This window comes from Branchiostoma belcheri, unplaced genomic scaffold, assembly GCF_001625305.1.
Source record: "Branchiostoma belcheri isolate BF01 breed outbred unplaced genomic scaffold, Haploidv18h27 scaffold69, whole genome shotgun sequence".
Classification (NCBI taxonomy): Eukaryota; Metazoa; Chordata; class Leptocardii; order Amphioxiformes; family Branchiostomatidae; genus Branchiostoma; species Branchiostoma belcheri.
The window spans coordinates 1,107,927-1,125,836 of record NW_017804342.1 but is presented as its reverse complement, the minus strand read 5'-3'; the positions used below and the strand labels follow the sequence as shown (position 1 = coordinate 1,125,836).

Sequence of the window (17,910 nt, the reverse complement as noted above, 5' to 3'; positions counted from 1 at the left end):
GTGCATGTTGGTACATGTACATTGATTAAGCATGGGAAAATGACCAAGTTTATGCAGGTGATATTAGAATTTGATGTAAGTTTATAATATAAAGACAAGAGTTTGCTTACATAAGAGAATTTCTTAATTTTACTGCTGATTTTCACTTTGCTATACTTCTCTGCCCTCTGCACTTTTTCTGGAGTTATATCTGCCCTGTTATTGTTAAACTGCCAAAAGGCTACCATAGCAGGATGAAGGTTAAGCTCATTGTGTTAATTGTCAAGGAAGGAAATGTTGAAGGAATATTGTGGTCATCTGGAGCTGTGATATTTTACCATGATGTCAAGTATTTCATGTGATCCACAGATTAAAGTAAAATTATAACCAATGGTCAGAATCCGTCAGATGACCACATGCCCCAAGACATTTCCTTTGATCCCATAATATACATGTAAACTGTATGTTCTGTTGGATAGTCATGGTTTGTAGTAGAAAGTCATGCATGCATCTCTGTGTCTTTCTCCCAGGATATAGAAGAGTTGGCTGACATAGGAGACCTCACTCCTGAACAGGTGAGTTTTCCTTGCTGGTCAGTATTTAGTATCCTTGTCCAGAAAGTCTTGATTAGGCTGAAAAGTGTTACAGTATGTGATACTGCTAAGGATGTGTTGCATTGCTGTGTTGCTGGATATTGGTTTGGTAAAGACAATCATGTAACTGTACATGCATGTATACATGTACAAAATGTATGATCTGATTCAGAAGATTCAGAATCTGTGCGGTGTAGACAAGCTCTTGCCATGCAGATGATGCAGATATTGTAAAATTTTCATGTTTTTTAACCTCCCTGCTGCCTAACCAATCGAGAATTGGCAGCCAGATGGCTACTTCAGTGTGCTAAAGGTTAAGTCCAATTGTACGATGACTTAAGTCGGAAATCCTTTTCCAGTTAGCAGAGTGGGAGGAAGAGCAGCTACAGGACAGAATTAACTTTGACGCCGTCACCATCGACCCAGCACCCTTCCAGCTGGTGGAGAGGACATCTCTACATAAAGTACGGCTGATTTGCATATTCGTGACTTCTCCCGGACATACACAGGCTTTCACACATACAAGCACACACTTTGTGCACACACATACAATATGTAACATGAAAAAGAATGTCTTTTATCTACTAGGTACATGTATGTACATGTAGCAATAGCCTGCCATCCTGGTTTGTTTACGTCTGCTCCCACAGTGATTGGTTGTTAGCAATGGTGGGAGCAGACGTAAACTAACCCAGGCTTAAGTAGTAAAAAAAAATACCATCTTTGTGCGCTAGATATCTATGATGTTGTATGATATGCATGGTCATGAACATATGCATGTTCATGACCATTGTTAAAGCATCAAGCAGGCTTAATAATGTTCTTTCCTTATGTTATGATAGGACTTTCCGCATGTGAACATCAAACCTCCTTTTCCCTCATATTGCAAAAGTAAACCACCACAAAAGTAAATGTATCAATTCAGTTTGCTTCAATCTGTGTCCTCCAGGTGCACTCCCTCTTCTCTCTCCTGGGTCTTCACCACGCCTACGTCACCACCATCGGCAGGCTTATAGGGGTCGTCTCACTCAAGGAGGTGGGTGGAAACACTTCTCTTTCTAGTCAAAACTTGCATTATAATCTTCCAACAAACGTTGCACATAACATATAGGATTGTAAAACGAAAAGTTAAACTCAATGTTGTGTTCTTGAAGTACAGATTGGATGGTTTCGTTTTATTTCCATTTCAGCCGTCACATTTAATGCCTTTAACACTGTAAATAAACACCACAACATGAAACTATGAATTGTGTTCTACACAAAACATGTTTGGTTTTGCATGTATAGATGAAGTTTTCATCATGAAAAGAACACCTTTAATTGCTTCATTTTAATGTCATAAGCACACATTTGACAGACATGTTTACCCCAGTGACTATTTCCTATAGCCTCTTTGCTGTAAAATACATTTGTATATCATATGTCACTCATGATTAACTACAGTTCCTTTTATGCAACATAGCCAAATGTCCCATGTACCTGCTACATGTCCAATCCTACCCCCAATGTACTTGTCCTGTTCTAGCCCAAAGTTTATACCCGTCCCATTCTTTCCCAAGCTTTACCTTTACTTGTTCCATTCCTGCCCAATGTTTACCTGTCCCAGTCTAGACTACTATTAACATGTCAAGTCCATCTACGTGTATTACAAGGATGTAAATAACATTGTACAGTTTCATAATAAGTTTTCCAGACAAGTACAATGTATGTTCAGACTCTCTTTCTCTTCCCCATAATTCATAAACCAACAATTTGCACTGTAAATTGTCAATTGCAGTAGTGCATGCTACACAATTCGAATCACAGACTCGCTTTATCCTAACAGCATCTGGGCTGGGTTTGTATTTTCTGCTTTTTCTTTACATTTTAAAACATATCATACAGCATTTATGCCATGAGAGGGAGTTTCTTGAAGACTTTGCATGAAATGTAAATAGACAGTTTTTCTAATTTAGATCTAGGAACAAACTTCTACCAGTTACAGTAAAATAAATGTCACATTAATATTTTTGTTTTGGACAGTTGCAACTTTTCGCTAGTAGATTCATGATTTTTTTTCAATACATTGTTTTCTTGTGGCAGAAATGTTGCATGTTATATGTAACATGTAGATTGCTGTAGTGGAATGTGCAAAGCTGTGTGATCAAGAGTTGGAAACACTTTCTGTTCATGGTGACAAGTCTCATTTTAAAACCACCAATTTTTGGTACCTTCTAGTACTTGATGGTCAAATAAGAGAGCATCTGAAATGGGCTGCCTTGGGATCCTCTACATTTTTATCAAATTCAAACCATCAAGCCCTGAACACTTTGCCATGAACAGAATATGTTGCATCCTCTTGTCCACAGAAACCAGCCTTGGTTCTTTATGTTGGAATGTTGTTTGGCTGTGCCGTAATGCTAGCTAGGCTTCTGTCTTGGTTGGCCTGAAGGTTTTTCTTTTCCTTTCACAGTTTCACCACTTTGGGGGTACAGGTACAGATGTGGAGCTTGAGAGTAATCATGATGAGGAAGGCATGTTTTCTCACGCATTAGAATCTGCAGCCCAAAGGCTATGACTCAATGCACTTGGTTGGCCTTTGACTTCCCAAACTCAGTAATACTATTACGAGGCAGAGATTTTCATAGAAATAGTTTTAGAGCATATTTTTCTCTTCATATGTAAATTTAGCTCACTCTTTGAATATGTTGCAGACCAAGCAATTGCATTGTTTTAGCCTAACCCAATCTGTACTACCAACTTTGCATTGGCATTAACAACAATTTTATTGTGCCATAGAATTTTTTTCTTTTTTGCTGACTTTTATCAAACATGAGATTAATAAATATCAAGATGAAAGAAAAAAAGCACCCTTCTTCACATTGGAATTCCATTGCACACTTGGTAGTAACAGGAGGGACTATGATTATTGTTTATCCATGTGTAACAGGTAACACATGGATCCAGTGCAACACATACATTGCATGTTTAGAGTATAATGCATGGCAAGTTAGGCATTTAATTTGATATTACAATGAAAGTTCTTCACCTTGTTTTATAGTGTATATTACATTTTGGCTACAACTTCTTACTATCAGTACGTGTGCCAAGTTCTCCAACTAATGTTGCAAAACCTCTCATTAAATATTTGAATGCTCTAATACTGACTTTCGTCTAAACACATAACAAGCATAATATTTTTTCTCAATTTCAAAGCTTCCTGTATTAGAAAAATGTATCTTTGTTACAGGATATAAAAACAACTCATCAAATGCTCTCAGCTTTGTTTGTACCATATTCTAAAACTGAATCTTTGATTTGATTTGATTCTTTATTGCAGACATGCTTCAAAGTTTGACTTTAGTTTATTTTTAAATTAATGTCTTGTTTTTGGTTAACAGATCGGGGCAGATCCTCGCCAATGGTAGGGCAGGAAAAGATATGATGATGTTTGTTTTAGACTTAGACTTTAGTTGGCACCAAATCACTCCCCTCCCCCACAACCACCACTACATGAGGACAATGTACATGAAACCGTATATCCTCCAAACCACTGACTCCAACACAATGTAGCAAAACTAGAAGGAAGTGAGAAACAATAACTATAGTACACCTTTCAGAAGAAGTCTGAAATTTCAACTTTCTGAACACAGTTTCTTGCATCATCCTCACAAAGTACAAGGTAGATCACTTAAAGCACACATCAGTGTTTGACTATGGTAATATTTTTATTCATATGACTTGAAAACTTACTGCTTATAATTCTATTGCAGCTATATTACCCTCTTTTTCAGTTCTAGGAGTATTATTTGAAGTACCAAATATATGACACTGCTGAAATTTTAAGATGTTCTACTAATGCCATTACAGTAGACCAAGGAGGTTCAAAAAGTAGACCAACTCCACAATATCTTATCCAACTACATTGTACATGTGACATTTGAAACTCAATAAAGCTTCTTGAACTTTGGAGGTAAAAACCCACTGGTTGTTGAATAAGGAACCTTCATACACAGTCTCTTACCAACCTGATGAAAGAGGGCCTTTGTACATGTAAGTCTCCGAAATCCATAAGCACCTACCCAAAGTCATTGTAATTCATCATCAGTACATCAGCCAAACTGTTGTTCCTTAAAGCTCTGAGATTGAGAATTTAACGTAATTTGTACTCTGCAGCGAAAATTTTGCAGAATTCGTAATCACTACCTCCCCCTACAGGTCAATACAAAATAATTCTTGAACGTTTGTTTGCCATGTCCATTTACAATAGACCAGTTTACCTTTCACAGATCACATGAGCTGCTTACCTCACAGGCGGACATATCGAACAGAACTGTTACACCATTCTAGTTGGCAGCTTTTGCTTGTGATATTCCCCCTGGCAGATCAATGTGATGGTCAGAATTCTGCCCTCAGATACCAGAATCGGCTATCTGGTGAGATTGGGTGGAAGGAAACGGGACAGCCAACTTTCAGTGAAGTATCAATATGCTTTAGACTCCTTGTGTTGGCACAGGTCAGGAACTTTCAGAAATTGAAAGTATCTACAGTGTTAAATCAAGCGAAAGTCGGTTGTAGAACGGTGTTTTTGAAATGTCCCCTGTGACGTAAGCAGGTCATGCGATCCATGAAAGGTAAACTGGTCTATTCACAATCCCACATACTAACAGCCTGCTCTCTGTGTTGTGATGTGTCCTTTTAAATGTTCAGGTTCGGAGAGCGATTGAGGGAACTCAGGAGGACCAGACGGAAGTGCCTAGGAGAAGAAAAATGTCCAACGACATTCCGATGTCGAACTTGGACCATGCGGAATCTTCTTCGGATGAGGGGGAGGACAACCGGCTTATGTCGGACAGTAGTGAAGAGGGAGCGACGAGACAAGAGTTTCGTTTTACCGTGACAGATGTGGACGCAGAAGGTATAGAGGACAGCAAAGTTTAGTCGGACCATTACAGTTTAACTACAATTCTGAATATTAAGTTTTTTCATAGAACTATGCCACAAGTATGTCACACTGAAGAGCATGTCAGCAGAATGTACTGTGTTTGTGGAAAACCTGTAATGTATTTATTGCACATAGCAGAACGCTTGTTTAAGGTCGTATTGGTGTATTTAAGGATGGCATCCTGTCTACAGTTTCCAAGTGTTGTTGCAGAAAAGATATAATCTGCAATGCGCAGATTTCTGATTTAATGTTGACCAAACATTTAATGAAAACCGTGAAAAATTTTGGGTTTGGTGCAGGTGCCGTACGTTCTGCTGACATTCTACACCTAATTGTGTAGGGTTGTGCATTTCAAATTTTACAAAATGTTACCCACTTTGTATTCATGTTAATCCATAAGGTTATACAATGTACTGTTGTCACTAACATTTATGTGTTACTCATCCAACTAATATGTGCCTCTGAACTTAAAACAGAAAGGGCTTTGCTTCTTCACAGACTTTGCCTCAGAATAGATTATTCTATTTGTAAAATGGAAATCATACCGTTTTGACTTGTCAAGCTGATTATGTTGATGAGCTTCGTTTGCACCGTTTTGTCATTAACAAAATATATATTACATGTTCATGTTCATCTGTGACTATACATGTATACTACTAGTACTATACATAGACCAAATGATGTTTGTTAGTTCATAAGTTAACAATTTGCACACATCCAAGTGCTTGATATGACTTTTTGACATGATATCCAGAATAAGGTGTAGTTTGATATCATTATGCAAATTGATAATTATGAACATCAATTCTTAGATTTTGTATCAGTGAAAGTTATTAAATGATGTACATTATATGTATATTTCTAATTACTGAAGTAGTATTGATGATTTTTGTCCATCGCTGTCTAAAGTATCTTTAGTTCTCAGAATCCGAGTTTTTTTGTTTGTTTTTTATTGCACATTCGTATCACCAATTGTGTTGCTATGTGTTAGTGTCAAAAATATTCCTTACCGAATGCAATAACATGTTGCTATACATGTTGTACGTAGTTCATTTATTTGCATACCTAATGTGGCAATGTTTATCATGCGTGGATAAGTGCAAATAACTAGAAAGGTAACATGCAAAGCAAATGCATAATGTTTACCTTCACATGATCTAGCCTAATATGACTAACAACAGAACAATGTTGAGCACTATATTTTAGACAACTTTACTCAGTGTGTTTCAGAAATTGACTACTAGTATTTAGCCTTGACTGGATTTAAGAAATCCATAGTTTGTGTGTAAAACATGTTTGAATTTGTCACCTAAAGTCTTTTTTATGTGTCAACATGTTTGTACATATAGGAGCACGTTATAGCTTCTATTGTAGCCAAATGTAACAATTCCTGTACAAAGTCTTTCGATAATTTCTCAGAATGTAATAAATAACTGTAGAAAGATGCTGTTAATATGCAACAGATAGCTGTGGAAAGCTTTCTGTAGGTTAGACACTCTACCAACCCTTATGTACAGTGTACGTATAATGCAAGTTTCTTACAAACCTGCACAATAGATGCAGCTTCTTTATTTTGATAATAAAGACTTTTCATAGAAGATTTTCCTGTGGAGATTTCATGGGATGGGGAGAGGCACAAGAGCAGGCTTAGACTGGATGCCAGACTGCTTCCAGGGCCTACACAGGACAGCGTCTACTAGCCTCTACCAGACGTCAGGAGGTGGCTGAAAATAGTAGAAATTGGCCAAATAGAAATAACATGCCAGGGGATTTGGTCAGACCGTCCGCTGCTAGAGTAATTTGCCGCACCCGAAACTGTACTCTCTGGCGGCTGCCAAATCCCCTGGCATGTCATCTCTCTATTTGGCCAATTTCTACTCTTGTCAGCCACCTCCCGAAGCCTGGCAGAGGCTAATATTAGTAGTATACCTCAGACCTAGCATGTTGGCTAATTCAGGGCTTAGTATGCATCTGGTCTGACATGTAGGCCATAGTAGATTTGATAGGGAATGTTAGTTTTGCTTGGCATGTAGGACACATTTATAAATACCCAGCATTAATATGAAAAACTAACATATCCCATTACAGAAGACAAATTGACTTCAAATGCTGAACTTTATTTCCCGCACAAACACCTGTAGCTTGAACAACTCTAGCTACGAAACCAAACATGCCTCTGTAGACAGGAAGTTCCACAGTTATTTCTACAGAGGTCAGAGAAATAACTACATGTATCAAACACAACTAGGTTAGCTTTTTTTTATTTAAGGAAGTCTAAATCGATCTAAACAAACAGTTACTGGGGTTTTCTAAGAACGAACTCTCTTGATCCTGGATAGAAGGAACCAACAAACATACATAGATTGATAAAATCACTTAATAGTTTAGTAAGTGCATTTTCATCTATTAGTAAAAAAGTAGAAAACTAAACTCATAATAAAAAGTTGTCCTGTAAAAGCTGTTGTATAATCTTCAGGCTAAAAAGATTCACCTAAACTGTAGCAAGCTACACTATGAGCTACAGAACTTAATTTTAAGAAGAAAATGATTTAAGAAGCAAAAGTAAAATCAAACTACAGAAAGCTACTTTATAATTTCTAGGTAGTCTGCATGCCCTGCTAACTGACTAACAAACAACTGATACTATCTCTGATAGGTTATCAAACTTGTCAAGTTATCGAACAACTTAATTTCAGAATTTCACATTTTTCTTTAAGAATCATGCCCAGTATGAGTCCGCATGCGAGTCTTCAGATTATGCAGATGACTGAACTGCCTGCTGCACTCCTCACACTTGTAGGGTTTCTCTCCTGTGTGAGTCCGCATGTGAATCTTCAGATTACTCAGCTGACTGAACTGCCTGCTGCACTCCTCACACTTGTAGGGTTTCTCTCCTGTGTGAGTCCGCATGTGGCTCTTAAGATTACCCAGATGACTGAACTTCTTGCCGCACTCCTCACACTCGCAAGGTTTCTCACCAGTGTGAGTCTTCATGTGTGATTTCAGATGACCCAGCCGACTGAACTGCCTGCTGCACTCCTCACACGTGTAGGGTTTTTCACCTGTGTGAGTCCGCATGTGACTCTTCAGATCTGTCAGCTGATTGCATTGCTTGTTGCACTCCTCACATCTGTAGGGTTTCTCTCCTGTGTGAGTCCGCATATGTGTCTTCAAATGAGTCCCCTGACTGAACTGTTTGCCACATTCCTCACACCTGTAGGGTTTCTCCCCAGTGTGAGTCCGTATGTGAGCTTTCAAATGAACCAGCTGACTAAACTGCCTGCTGCACTTCTCACACTTGTAGGGTTTCTCACCTGTATGAGTCCGCATGTGTTTCTTCAGTTCACCAAGGTCTCTGAACTGTTTGCCACATTCCTCACACCTGAAGGGTTTCTCACCAGTGTGAGTCTGAATGTGTCTCTTCAGATCATTCAGCTGACTACACTGCTTGCTGCAGTCCTCACACTTGTAGGGTTTCTCACCAGTGTGAGTTCGTTTGTGCCTCTTCAGATGACCCAACTCACTGAACTGCCTGCTGCACTCCTCACACCTGTACGGTTTCTCCCCAGTGTGAGTCCGCATGTGTCTCTTCAGTTGACTTGGGGTACTGAACTGCTTGCCACACTCCTCACACCTGTAGGGTTTCTCACCAGTGTGAGTCCGTATATGTGACTTTAGATTACCAAGCCGACTGAACTGCTTGCTGCACTCGTCACACCTGTAGCGTTTTGCAGTCACCATGCTGCCACCAAACTCCCCTTCCAAACTGCTTTCCACGTCATTACAGCTGACTCCACTTGTTGCCATGGTGATACGTGGGGTGTTCAAAAAGTTCTCGGCCTCTCCTAGAAAATAAAGGTCAAACTCCCATTCTTTGGTATAGCTGTATACTATTACGTCTTACATCACTGCACACAAAAATTCAAATTTTTATATTCATTAATTAGCACGTGACGCCCCGTGAAAATGGGGTGGGTGAGGGCAAAATCACAAGATGGCCGCAACAGAAGCGTGTGCTGTGATCAAGTCTATCGATAAAAAAGGATGTCTCCTAAGGACATCCATGAAGACATGGTCAATACACTTGGTGATGACTCCCCTTCTTATTCAACTATAAAGAAGTGGGTTACTAGCTACAAGCGCGGCAAGGAGAGCACAAAAGATGAACATATGTCAGGATGCCACAAATCAGCACCACGGACAATCCAGTTGAGGCCATCCATCACATGGTAGTGAATGACAGATGTGAGACTGTCCATCATGTAGCAGGTTCTTCGGTCTGTGTTATGACTCAGTTCACAATGTTTTGTTGAACATCCTGGGGATGAAAAAACTGTCTGCATGGTGGGTGCCTCGAATGTTTTCTGAACATCAGAAGTTAAACAGGCTGGACATTTCAAGGAACGAATTCAGTCCAATCCATGCAATTTCCTCAAAACATTTGTCACCCAAGAAGAGCTGGGTTCACCACTTTTAGACCGAATAAAAACAGCAGAGCAAACAATGGATGAAGAATTTTTCCCGGCCCCCCAAGAAGTTTTAGCGAGTTTCGTCTGTTGACAGTGTTTTTGCCTCTGTTTTCTGGGACAGTAAGGAAGTAATCATGATTGACTACCTGTGAAGGGGTTAAAGCATCAATGGGGAGTACTATTCAACAGAATTACGACAGTTGAGGACAACAGTCAAAGAGAAAAGGAGAGGAAAGCACTGAGCTGGCCTGCTCACAATGCACCTGTCCTCACAGCACAGGGGTCAGTGGCAGCAGTAAAGGAATTTGGCTTTGAAGTCTAACCCCTCCCTTCCAATTCACCTGAACTAGCACCCTCGGACTTCTACCTGTTTCCTAAACTCAAGTTCCACTTATGTAGTCAACGTTTTGATGGTAATGATGACGTCATCTATGCGGTATAGGCCAATCTGGGGGGTCCAGATGCAACCTTCTTCCACAATGGGAAAATAAAGCTGGAACATCACTGGACCAAGTGCATTGCAGTTAGAGAGGACTATATTAAAAAATAGTGTAAGAAAAATTTTACTGCCCTGACGTTTTCTAGGTGAGGCCGAGAACTTTTTGAACACCCCTCGTAACAGCCCAAATGACTTCTGTGTAAAAGAGAAGATAAAACAATGGATTTGTTTTATAGCTTCTTTATGGCATTGGGGGTTTCATTCGCGAGACCCTACCAAAACATTCGTGAACCATCCCTAATAGTTGGTCTAGCGGAGTACTAGTACTAGTATCAACGAGACCCTACCAAAAACATTAGTGTACCGCCCCTGGCGGGTGGGGGGCGGTGGTGATAAATCCCGATTCTGAAAGCTTCCCCGGGATCCCCCGAAGAGCTATAAAAGTGATCATTGCTATTACATAAGGTACATAATGTCACAATCGGATGAAAGAACATCATGTTTACGTCAAGTTGTTCGAGAAGCACTCTATAGCTCCAGCCGGTATCAAGAAGCGTCAAAAACCTCACACGCCATAATTTTCCATCAATCCGTCTAGTCTGTAAACACACCACGTTCTTTGGTCTACTCTGCTGTTGCACATATCCCTACGTACCTGAAACGGATCTCAGATGTAAAACTGGCCTTGATGCTGAATCTGGTACCGGATTTCTCCGAAAATATCGCCTTGAACCGCACAACCCTGCGACCTCACGAAGCCTCTCACAATGCACAGCGTCTCGCCTTCCGTACACCGCAGAACATAGGTATTCATCCGCCCAGAGGGAGCAAAAAATAGTGCGGATAGAGAGTTACGAAATCATAGATGATTTGCATTCAAATATCCATGAAGATGGTGTAAATTGACTTTCTAATATTGGTGAACTGTACTTCTAGCGACCGCAAAAGCTTACCCGGCTGAAGAACATTACAAAGAGATCCTCAGAATCTACAGACCAAGCAAACAGATCGTTTGCAAGACCTTGCTACCCCACGCGGTGGTCGGATGTACTGCAGCCTCTTTTCTCTGAGATCCCAGAAACAACAGATGATGCAAGACAAGAAACAAGATTTCACAATCAGAAAGCTCACTTTACAAAACTCTCAATACACAATGCATCATAATCGGACAATCATCTATGATTGGTCATGATTTGCTGTAAAATAATGTCCTTGCTGTAACTCTCTATCCTCACTATTTTGTTACTCCCCGTGAGTTTATGAATCGCGGATGAATATCTGAGTTCTGCGGTCTCCAGAAGTTCGGTACAGGCGAGACCAGGGCGAGACAACGCTTTGAAGCGTGAGAGTCTGGAGGATTCGCGAGTTTGCAGCTTTGCAAGTCAATATTTTCGGAGAAATCAGGTACCAGATTCAGCATCAACGCCAGGTTTTGTCCTCAGATCCGCTCCAGGTACGTAGGAAAAGTTGCAACAGCAGAGTAGACCAAAGAACGTGGTGTGTTTTCTTGGACTGAGACTGAGTGATCGAAAGACTGTTTTGGTCCACGTGTGACACTTCTTGATTTGATACCGGCTAGAGTGCTTCTCGAAGAACTTGATGTACACATGATATTCTTTCGTCCGATTGTGAAAATATGTAATAGCAAGGATCATTATATTTTATAAAATAGCTCTTGCAGAATCAGTTTAACCCCCCACCCACACACACACATCTGGTTCCCATTTATGTATGATTGTGAAGGGGCCGGAGGCGGTTCACTAATGTTTTGGTAGGGTCTCTACTTGATGCTCTGCCAGACCAACTGTGTCAGGGGAGCTTCACTAATGATGGACCAACAGCAACACGGGTGGTTCACCAATGTTTTGAGGGGCCTCTATTTTATGCTCTGCAAGACCAACTACCTTTGTCGTGTGTTTTACCAGTTTACACTCACTCACTCACTATCCGTTTATCGTCTCGCATTCCCCATCATAGCTCGAGGGTTGGACCTGGAATGTTGCCCTGGCCTGCAACATTGTAACATTGTAATTCATGTACATGTACATTTTATTGATTGACCTTAGTCTCCTTTCTCAAGGCGTAAGTCAAAGTCTTTACGCAGAATTTGAAGTCATTACCTCCATGAAAAATTGAGGTATTGTTTTTGGCATGTCTATGTGTGTATGTGTCTAGTGTGTTTCCGCAAATTTGTGATCAGAACACTTTTATGTATTGTTATGATATTTGGTACAATGGTAAGTCTTAGGAAGACAAAGGTCAAGGTAAAATATGGGCCTCCTAGTGGCTGACCTTTGTACTGCAGCAGAACTTCCGTTTTTTTATCTTTTTTCCTGAGAATGCTATGGTCTTGACTTTTTGGCAACAGATAGCCTTTCTTGTCAGGAATAGGTAGTGTGAGTTTGGTCCCCCTAGCAGCTTGTCCTAATCCTTGACTTACAACGAATGCGACTCCCCCTTATAAAAGGTTGTACATCATGTACAGTATAACAAATTAATTTGTTTTTTCTGATCTTTTACAGTCATTTGGGCTGTTATCACCGTCATGGCAACAAGTGGAGTCAGCTGTAATGACGTGGAAAGCAGTTTGGAAGGGGAGGTTAGCAATGGAATGTTGACTGCAAAACCCTACAGGTGTGAGGAGTGCAGCAAGCAGTTCAGGTACTTAAGTCAATTGAAGACTCACATGCGGAGTCACACTGGAGAGAAACCCTACAGTTGTGAGGAGTGCAGCAGGCAGTTCAGTCAGCTGAGTAATCTGAAGACTCACATGCGGACTCACACTGGGGAGAAACCATACAAGTGTGAGGAGTGCAGCAGGCAGTTCAGTCATTTGAGTCATCTGAAATTGCACATGCGGACTCACACTGGAGAGAAACCCTACAGGTGTGAGGAATGTGGCAAACAGTTCAGTGAGCTGGGTAACCTGAAAATTCACATGCGGACTCACACTGGAGAGAAACCGTACAAGTGTGAGGAGTGCAGCAAGCAGTTCTGTCTTCTGAGTGATCTGAAGAGACACATGCGGACTCACACAGGTGAGAAACCCTACAGGTGTGAGGAATGTGGCAAACAGTTCAGTGAGCTGGGTAAACTGAAAATTCACATGCGGACTCACACTGGAGAGAAACCGTACAAGTGTGAGGAGTGCAGCAAGCAGTTTAGTCAGCTGACTCATCTGAAAGTTCACATGCAGATTCACACTGGTAAGAAACCCCTCAGGTGTGAGGAGTGCAGCAGGCAGTTCTGTCGGCTGGGTGATCTGAAAACACACATACGGACTCACACAGGTGAGAAACCCTACAGGTGTGAGGAGTGCGGCAAGCAGTTCAGTACCTGCAGTCAGTTGAAGACACACATGCGGACTCACACTGGGGAGAAACCCTACAGGTGTGATGAGTGCAGCAAGCAGTTCTGTCAGCTGGGTAATCTGAAAACACACATGCGGACTCACACTGGGGAAAAACCTACAGGTGTGAGAAGTGCAGCAGACAGTTCAGTCATCTTAACAGTCTAAAGACCCACATGCACACTCACACTGGGCATGATTCTTTTAAGAACCTGTGACGAGCGTTGCAGACCATCATAAGAGTCAAAAGAAACGTGAAACATTGTTTTTCACGGTGACCTATCGGAAGCATGATAGTACAGGGAAAGGAAACACAAGCATTCTGATGAAAGTATGTTGTTACCACTAGCAAACCTGTTAATGGTAGAGAATGTTGGTAACATCTTCCTGTTTTTGTAATTTGTTGTTAATGTCTTTTTTGCTTGTTAGAATTTAGTTCTGGTGATTACAAAGTAAGTTCTTATGGTATAGATTGGAGCTTGTTCTTAGCATTAAGTTTTTCTAAACACAGCTGACATATGGTAGCTTTTCTTTTCATTTGTTTGAATTATTCTTAATCTACTTATCACACTTATCTACTTATCTATAATGTTTTGTTATATTTGGGCGCAGAGTTTATATTTGGGCGCAAATGGTATAGTGAAGAGAAATATGGATAAAATGAAGCCAAGTTATTACTATTATATATTATCTGATGTAATGATATAGTTGTACCTTGTAATCCTACAATTAACTAGGTACCATATTTCAGTTGTAAGAAGCAGAGTGTAGTTTTGTAGTCTCATTTTCCTTTTTATACTTCCTGTTTATAGACATTTTAGTTATGTTTTGCATATCTAAAGTTTTTCAAGTTACTAATATATGTAACTGTTATGTATTGTATTTGAAAATAAAGCTTACTGCTTTGATTTGCATTTGTCATTTGCTTCTAACTAAGTTAATGTTTGGTTTGGGTTTGGGCTAATTTTTAGTGTGTTTTTAGTTTTTTTTTGTCTGCTTTCTTTTTCTCGTACTGATACCTTTTTTTACGCCAACCCAACCCAACTCAAGCTCCTTATGAATAGAGATTAGACAAAGGATTTGTTCTCGAAAACAGTTGACTTGGAGGGAAAAAATCTACGTTTGCTGGCAAATACCGTTTTCTTGTCGGGCCGTTTTGACACGACCTCATGCGGTGGTCAACTGTACTGCAGCCTATTTACTCTGAAAATCTTACTAACAGAAGATGCCAGACAAGAAACAACATTTCACTACAAGGAAAACCAGTTTGTCCTGCTGGCAGCATTCCTGGCACAAAATTTTTCAATAATTTTCATGTCTTAATTAGATCATAGACCCACACATTTTTTCTCTGCAGTGGTATAGTTACTTCCGCATTCGTTGCGTTTCGCTGCGGTGTGATGCGTTGCACGAGAAATACATGTACCCCAAACAACAACAACCACCTGAACAACCACAATTGTGCTCCGCAGGATAAGGCTTCGTGACTTGGCAACTTTGTGCGGTTCAAGGTGATATTTTCGGAGAAATCCGGTACCAGATTCAGCATCAAGACCAGTTTTTCGTCTGAGATCCGTTTCAGGTATGTAGGAAAAACTGCAACAGCAGTGTCAGTAGAACAAAGGCAGAGTCAGTAGAACAAAGAACGTGGTGTGTTTACAGACTGAGTGTGAAGTTTTGTGCACATGCATGTGGCGCCCCTTCATGCTGGCTAGAGCGCTTCTTGAACAACTTGATGTAAACATGATGCCCTTTCGTCCGATTCGATTGTAACAATTTAATAGCAAGGATCATATATAAAATAGCTCTACGGGGAAAATATTCAAAATCGGGATTTATCCACCACCACCCCCCAACCCCAACCAACATCTGGTTTACATCACGTATGATTGACAGGGGCGGTTCACTAATGTTTTGGTAGGCTCTCGTTGATACTAGTACCCTGCCAGGCCTGTACCCTGCAAGAACAACGGTCAGGAACGGTTCACTAATGTTTTGATAGCTCTGCCAACTGTATCAGGGAGGTTCACTAATGATGGATCAACTCACTGTGTCAGGGGAGGTTCACTAATGTTTTGTAGGGCCATGATGTTTTGTAATATGAACTGTGATGTGTTAACCAATTATGCGAACTGGTACAGTGGTACCTTACCTTACTTAAGAATTTTTTAATAAGAACTTGAAGCGTCTAGTTCATGTGCAATTTATTGACTCCTCATCTCATCTTCGATACTGCTTATCCCTCTGTGAAGAGGATTATTAGCAGCTGTGCGGGTTAGTGACTGTGTGCAAACAAAGGGTAGGGTAGGGATGGACGTAGACAAGTGCAAGGACAGGACAAGTGGAAATCAATGGTGTTAGTATTACCATGGCTCTTCTACCTCCGTGGTATTACACATATTTGTCTTCGTCAGAAAGGCTATGGAATTGTCTCGCCTTATTGTGGGTGACTTCGGATTTAGCAGAATAACTCTTGAAGGCATGACTTGGCGTCCATGATTTTTTACTCTGCTTACCTGTTCGGCAGTGTGGGGATCCCAAACCGGGCAGGGGTACTCCAGTGTGGATCTTACTAAAGCCATGTAGGCACGTTGTTTGGCCTCTACACTGGCGATACGCAGGTCACGGCACAGCATACCTAGCGTTCTTTTGGCTTTGGCGGTTCGTTATGTTGTCGATATGGAGACTCCAGGAGAGGTTTGAAGTGATGGTTACACCCAGATATTTGGCCTTACTTACCTTAGCCAGGGGGGATCCATGAAGGGTGTAGGAGTAGGTGATGGGTTTTTGTGGAAGACAGACATGACTTCGCATGACCTAACTGTAGGCAGTCTTGAATCCCTCATAACTACATTTTAGTCACATATACAGTACAGACTTGGCTTAGTAGTGCAAATGTTGTTCAAAATTTTGAAATTATGGGACCGACAAGGCTGTCTTAGACCGTCGATGGTGGTTAGTGCTGTCACAGCAATCCTTCCACATCAGAATCATACAATAAAATACGAGTGAGACCACCATAAAGAAGTTAAATAACAAATCCATTGTTTTATCTCATCTTTTACAGAAGTCATTTGGGCTGTTATCACCAACATGGCAACAAGTGGAGTCAGCTGTAATGACGTGGAAAGCAGTTTGGAAGGGGAGTTTAGTGGCAGCATGGGAACTGCAAAACCCTACAGGTGTGAGGAGTGCGGCAAGCAGTTCAGTTACCGTAGACAACTGCAGAGACACATTCAGACTCACACAGGTGAGAAACCCTACAGGTGTGAGGAGTGCAGCAAGCAGTTCAGTTACCAAAGTCAACTGCAGAGACACATGCGGACTCACACTGGTGAGAAACCCTACAGGTGTGAGGAGTGCAGCAAGCAGTTCAGAGAGCTGGGTAAACTGAAGATTCACATACGGACTCACACTGGGGAGAAACCTTACAGGTGTGAGGAGTGCAGCAAGCAGTTCTGTCTTCTGAGTGATCTGAAGAGACACATGCGGACTCACACAGGTGAGAAACCCTACAAGTGTGAGGAGTGCAGCAAGCAGTTCTGTCATCTGAGTGATCTGAAGAGACACATGCGGACTCACACAGGTGAGAAACCCTATAGGTGTGAGGAGTGTAGCAGGCAGTTTGGTCAACTGTGTTATCTGAGGAGACACATGCAGACTCACACAGGAGAGAAACCATATAGGTGTGAGGAGTGCAGCAGGCAATTCAGAGAGCTGGGTAAACTGAAAATTCACATACGGACTCACACAGGAGAGAAACCCTACAGGTGTGAGGAGTGCAGCAAGCAGTTCACTCAGCTGGGTTATCTGAAGTCACACATGCGGACTCACACAGGCGAAAAACCCTACAAGTGTGAGGAGTGCAGCAGGCAGTTCAGTCATCTTTGCAATCTGAAGACCCACATGCGGACCCACACTGGGCATGATTCTTAAAAATGTGACGAGTGTTGCAAACCCAGTCAAGAGATGTATGTAGGCCACCTAAGATGACGTGAAAAGTTGCTTTGGACAAATGCTTGACTGAAGAAAAGAAAGAACTGATAGCCTCTAAGTTAGATACCGAGTGTGCTGTTATAGTTAGATGTCAGATAACAATGTAACAAAGTGATTTTTGTTGAACAGTTCGTTTTATGATTTACTTATATTCGACAATG

General features: G+C 41.0%; 3 protein-coding genes across 3 annotated transcripts in view; 2 read left to right on the top strand and 1 right to left on the bottom strand.

Annotated features, from left to right (window-relative positions):
- The window catches only part of LOC109484166 (chloride channel protein 2-like), a 38,406-nt gene extending 31,322 nt beyond the window's left edge, over positions 1-7,084 (top strand). Inside the window, exons 21-24 of the mRNA XM_019787394.1 lie at positions 510-554; positions 932-1,036; positions 1,522-1,608; positions 5,262-7,084. Coding sequence (XP_019642953.1) covers positions 510-554; positions 932-1,036; positions 1,522-1,608; positions 5,262-5,492 — 468 coding nt within the window. The 3' untranslated portion in view covers positions 5,493-7,084. The remainder of the gene's footprint in view (positions 1-509; positions 555-931; positions 1,037-1,521; positions 1,609-5,261) is intronic.
- Positions 7,085-7,709: 625 nt separating this feature from the next.
- Positions 7,710-11,187, bottom strand: LOC109484150 (zinc finger protein 678-like). Its single transcript, XM_019787377.1, has 2 exons — positions 11,060-11,187; positions 7,710-9,341 (listed from the first exon to the last, which is right to left on the bottom strand). The coding sequence occupies exon 2, from the start codon at positions 9,301-9,303 to the stop codon at positions 8,209-8,211; it is 1,095 nt and encodes a 364-aa protein (XP_019642936.1). The 5' UTR covers positions 9,304-9,341; positions 11,060-11,187; the 3' UTR covers positions 7,710-8,208.
- Positions 11,188-11,731: 544 nt separating this feature from the next.
- On the top strand, positions 11,732-17,910 carry LOC109484177 (zinc finger protein 726-like). Its single transcript, XM_019787401.1, has 4 exons — positions 11,732-11,857; positions 12,927-13,866; positions 16,924-17,339; positions 17,424-17,910. The coding sequence occupies exons 2-4, from the start codon at positions 12,950-12,952 to the stop codon at positions 17,687-17,689; spliced, it is 1,599 nt and encodes a 532-aa protein (XP_019642960.1). The 5' UTR covers positions 11,732-11,857; positions 12,927-12,949; the 3' UTR covers positions 17,690-17,910.

What these genes read in the sequence shown, in the direction of transcription:
- LOC109484177 (XM_019787401.1), top strand. Translation starts at nt 12,950, where the DNA reads ATGGCAACAAGTGGAGTCAGCTGTAATGACGTGGAAAGCAGTTTGGAA. An exon ending in ATGCGGACTCACACTGGGGA is followed by an intron (nt 13,867 to 16,923) that starts AAAACCTACAGG and finishes CATGGGAACTGC; the next exon opens with AAAACCCTACAGGTGTGAGG. An exon ending in ACACATGCGGACTCACACAG is followed by an intron (nt 17,340 to 17,423) that starts GTGAGAAACCCT and finishes AGACTCACACAG; the next exon opens with GAGAGAAACCATATAGGTGT.
- LOC109484150 (XM_019787377.1), bottom strand. Translation starts at nt 9,303, where the DNA reads ATGGCAACAAGTGGAGTCAGCTGTAATGACGTGGAAAGCAGTTTGGAA.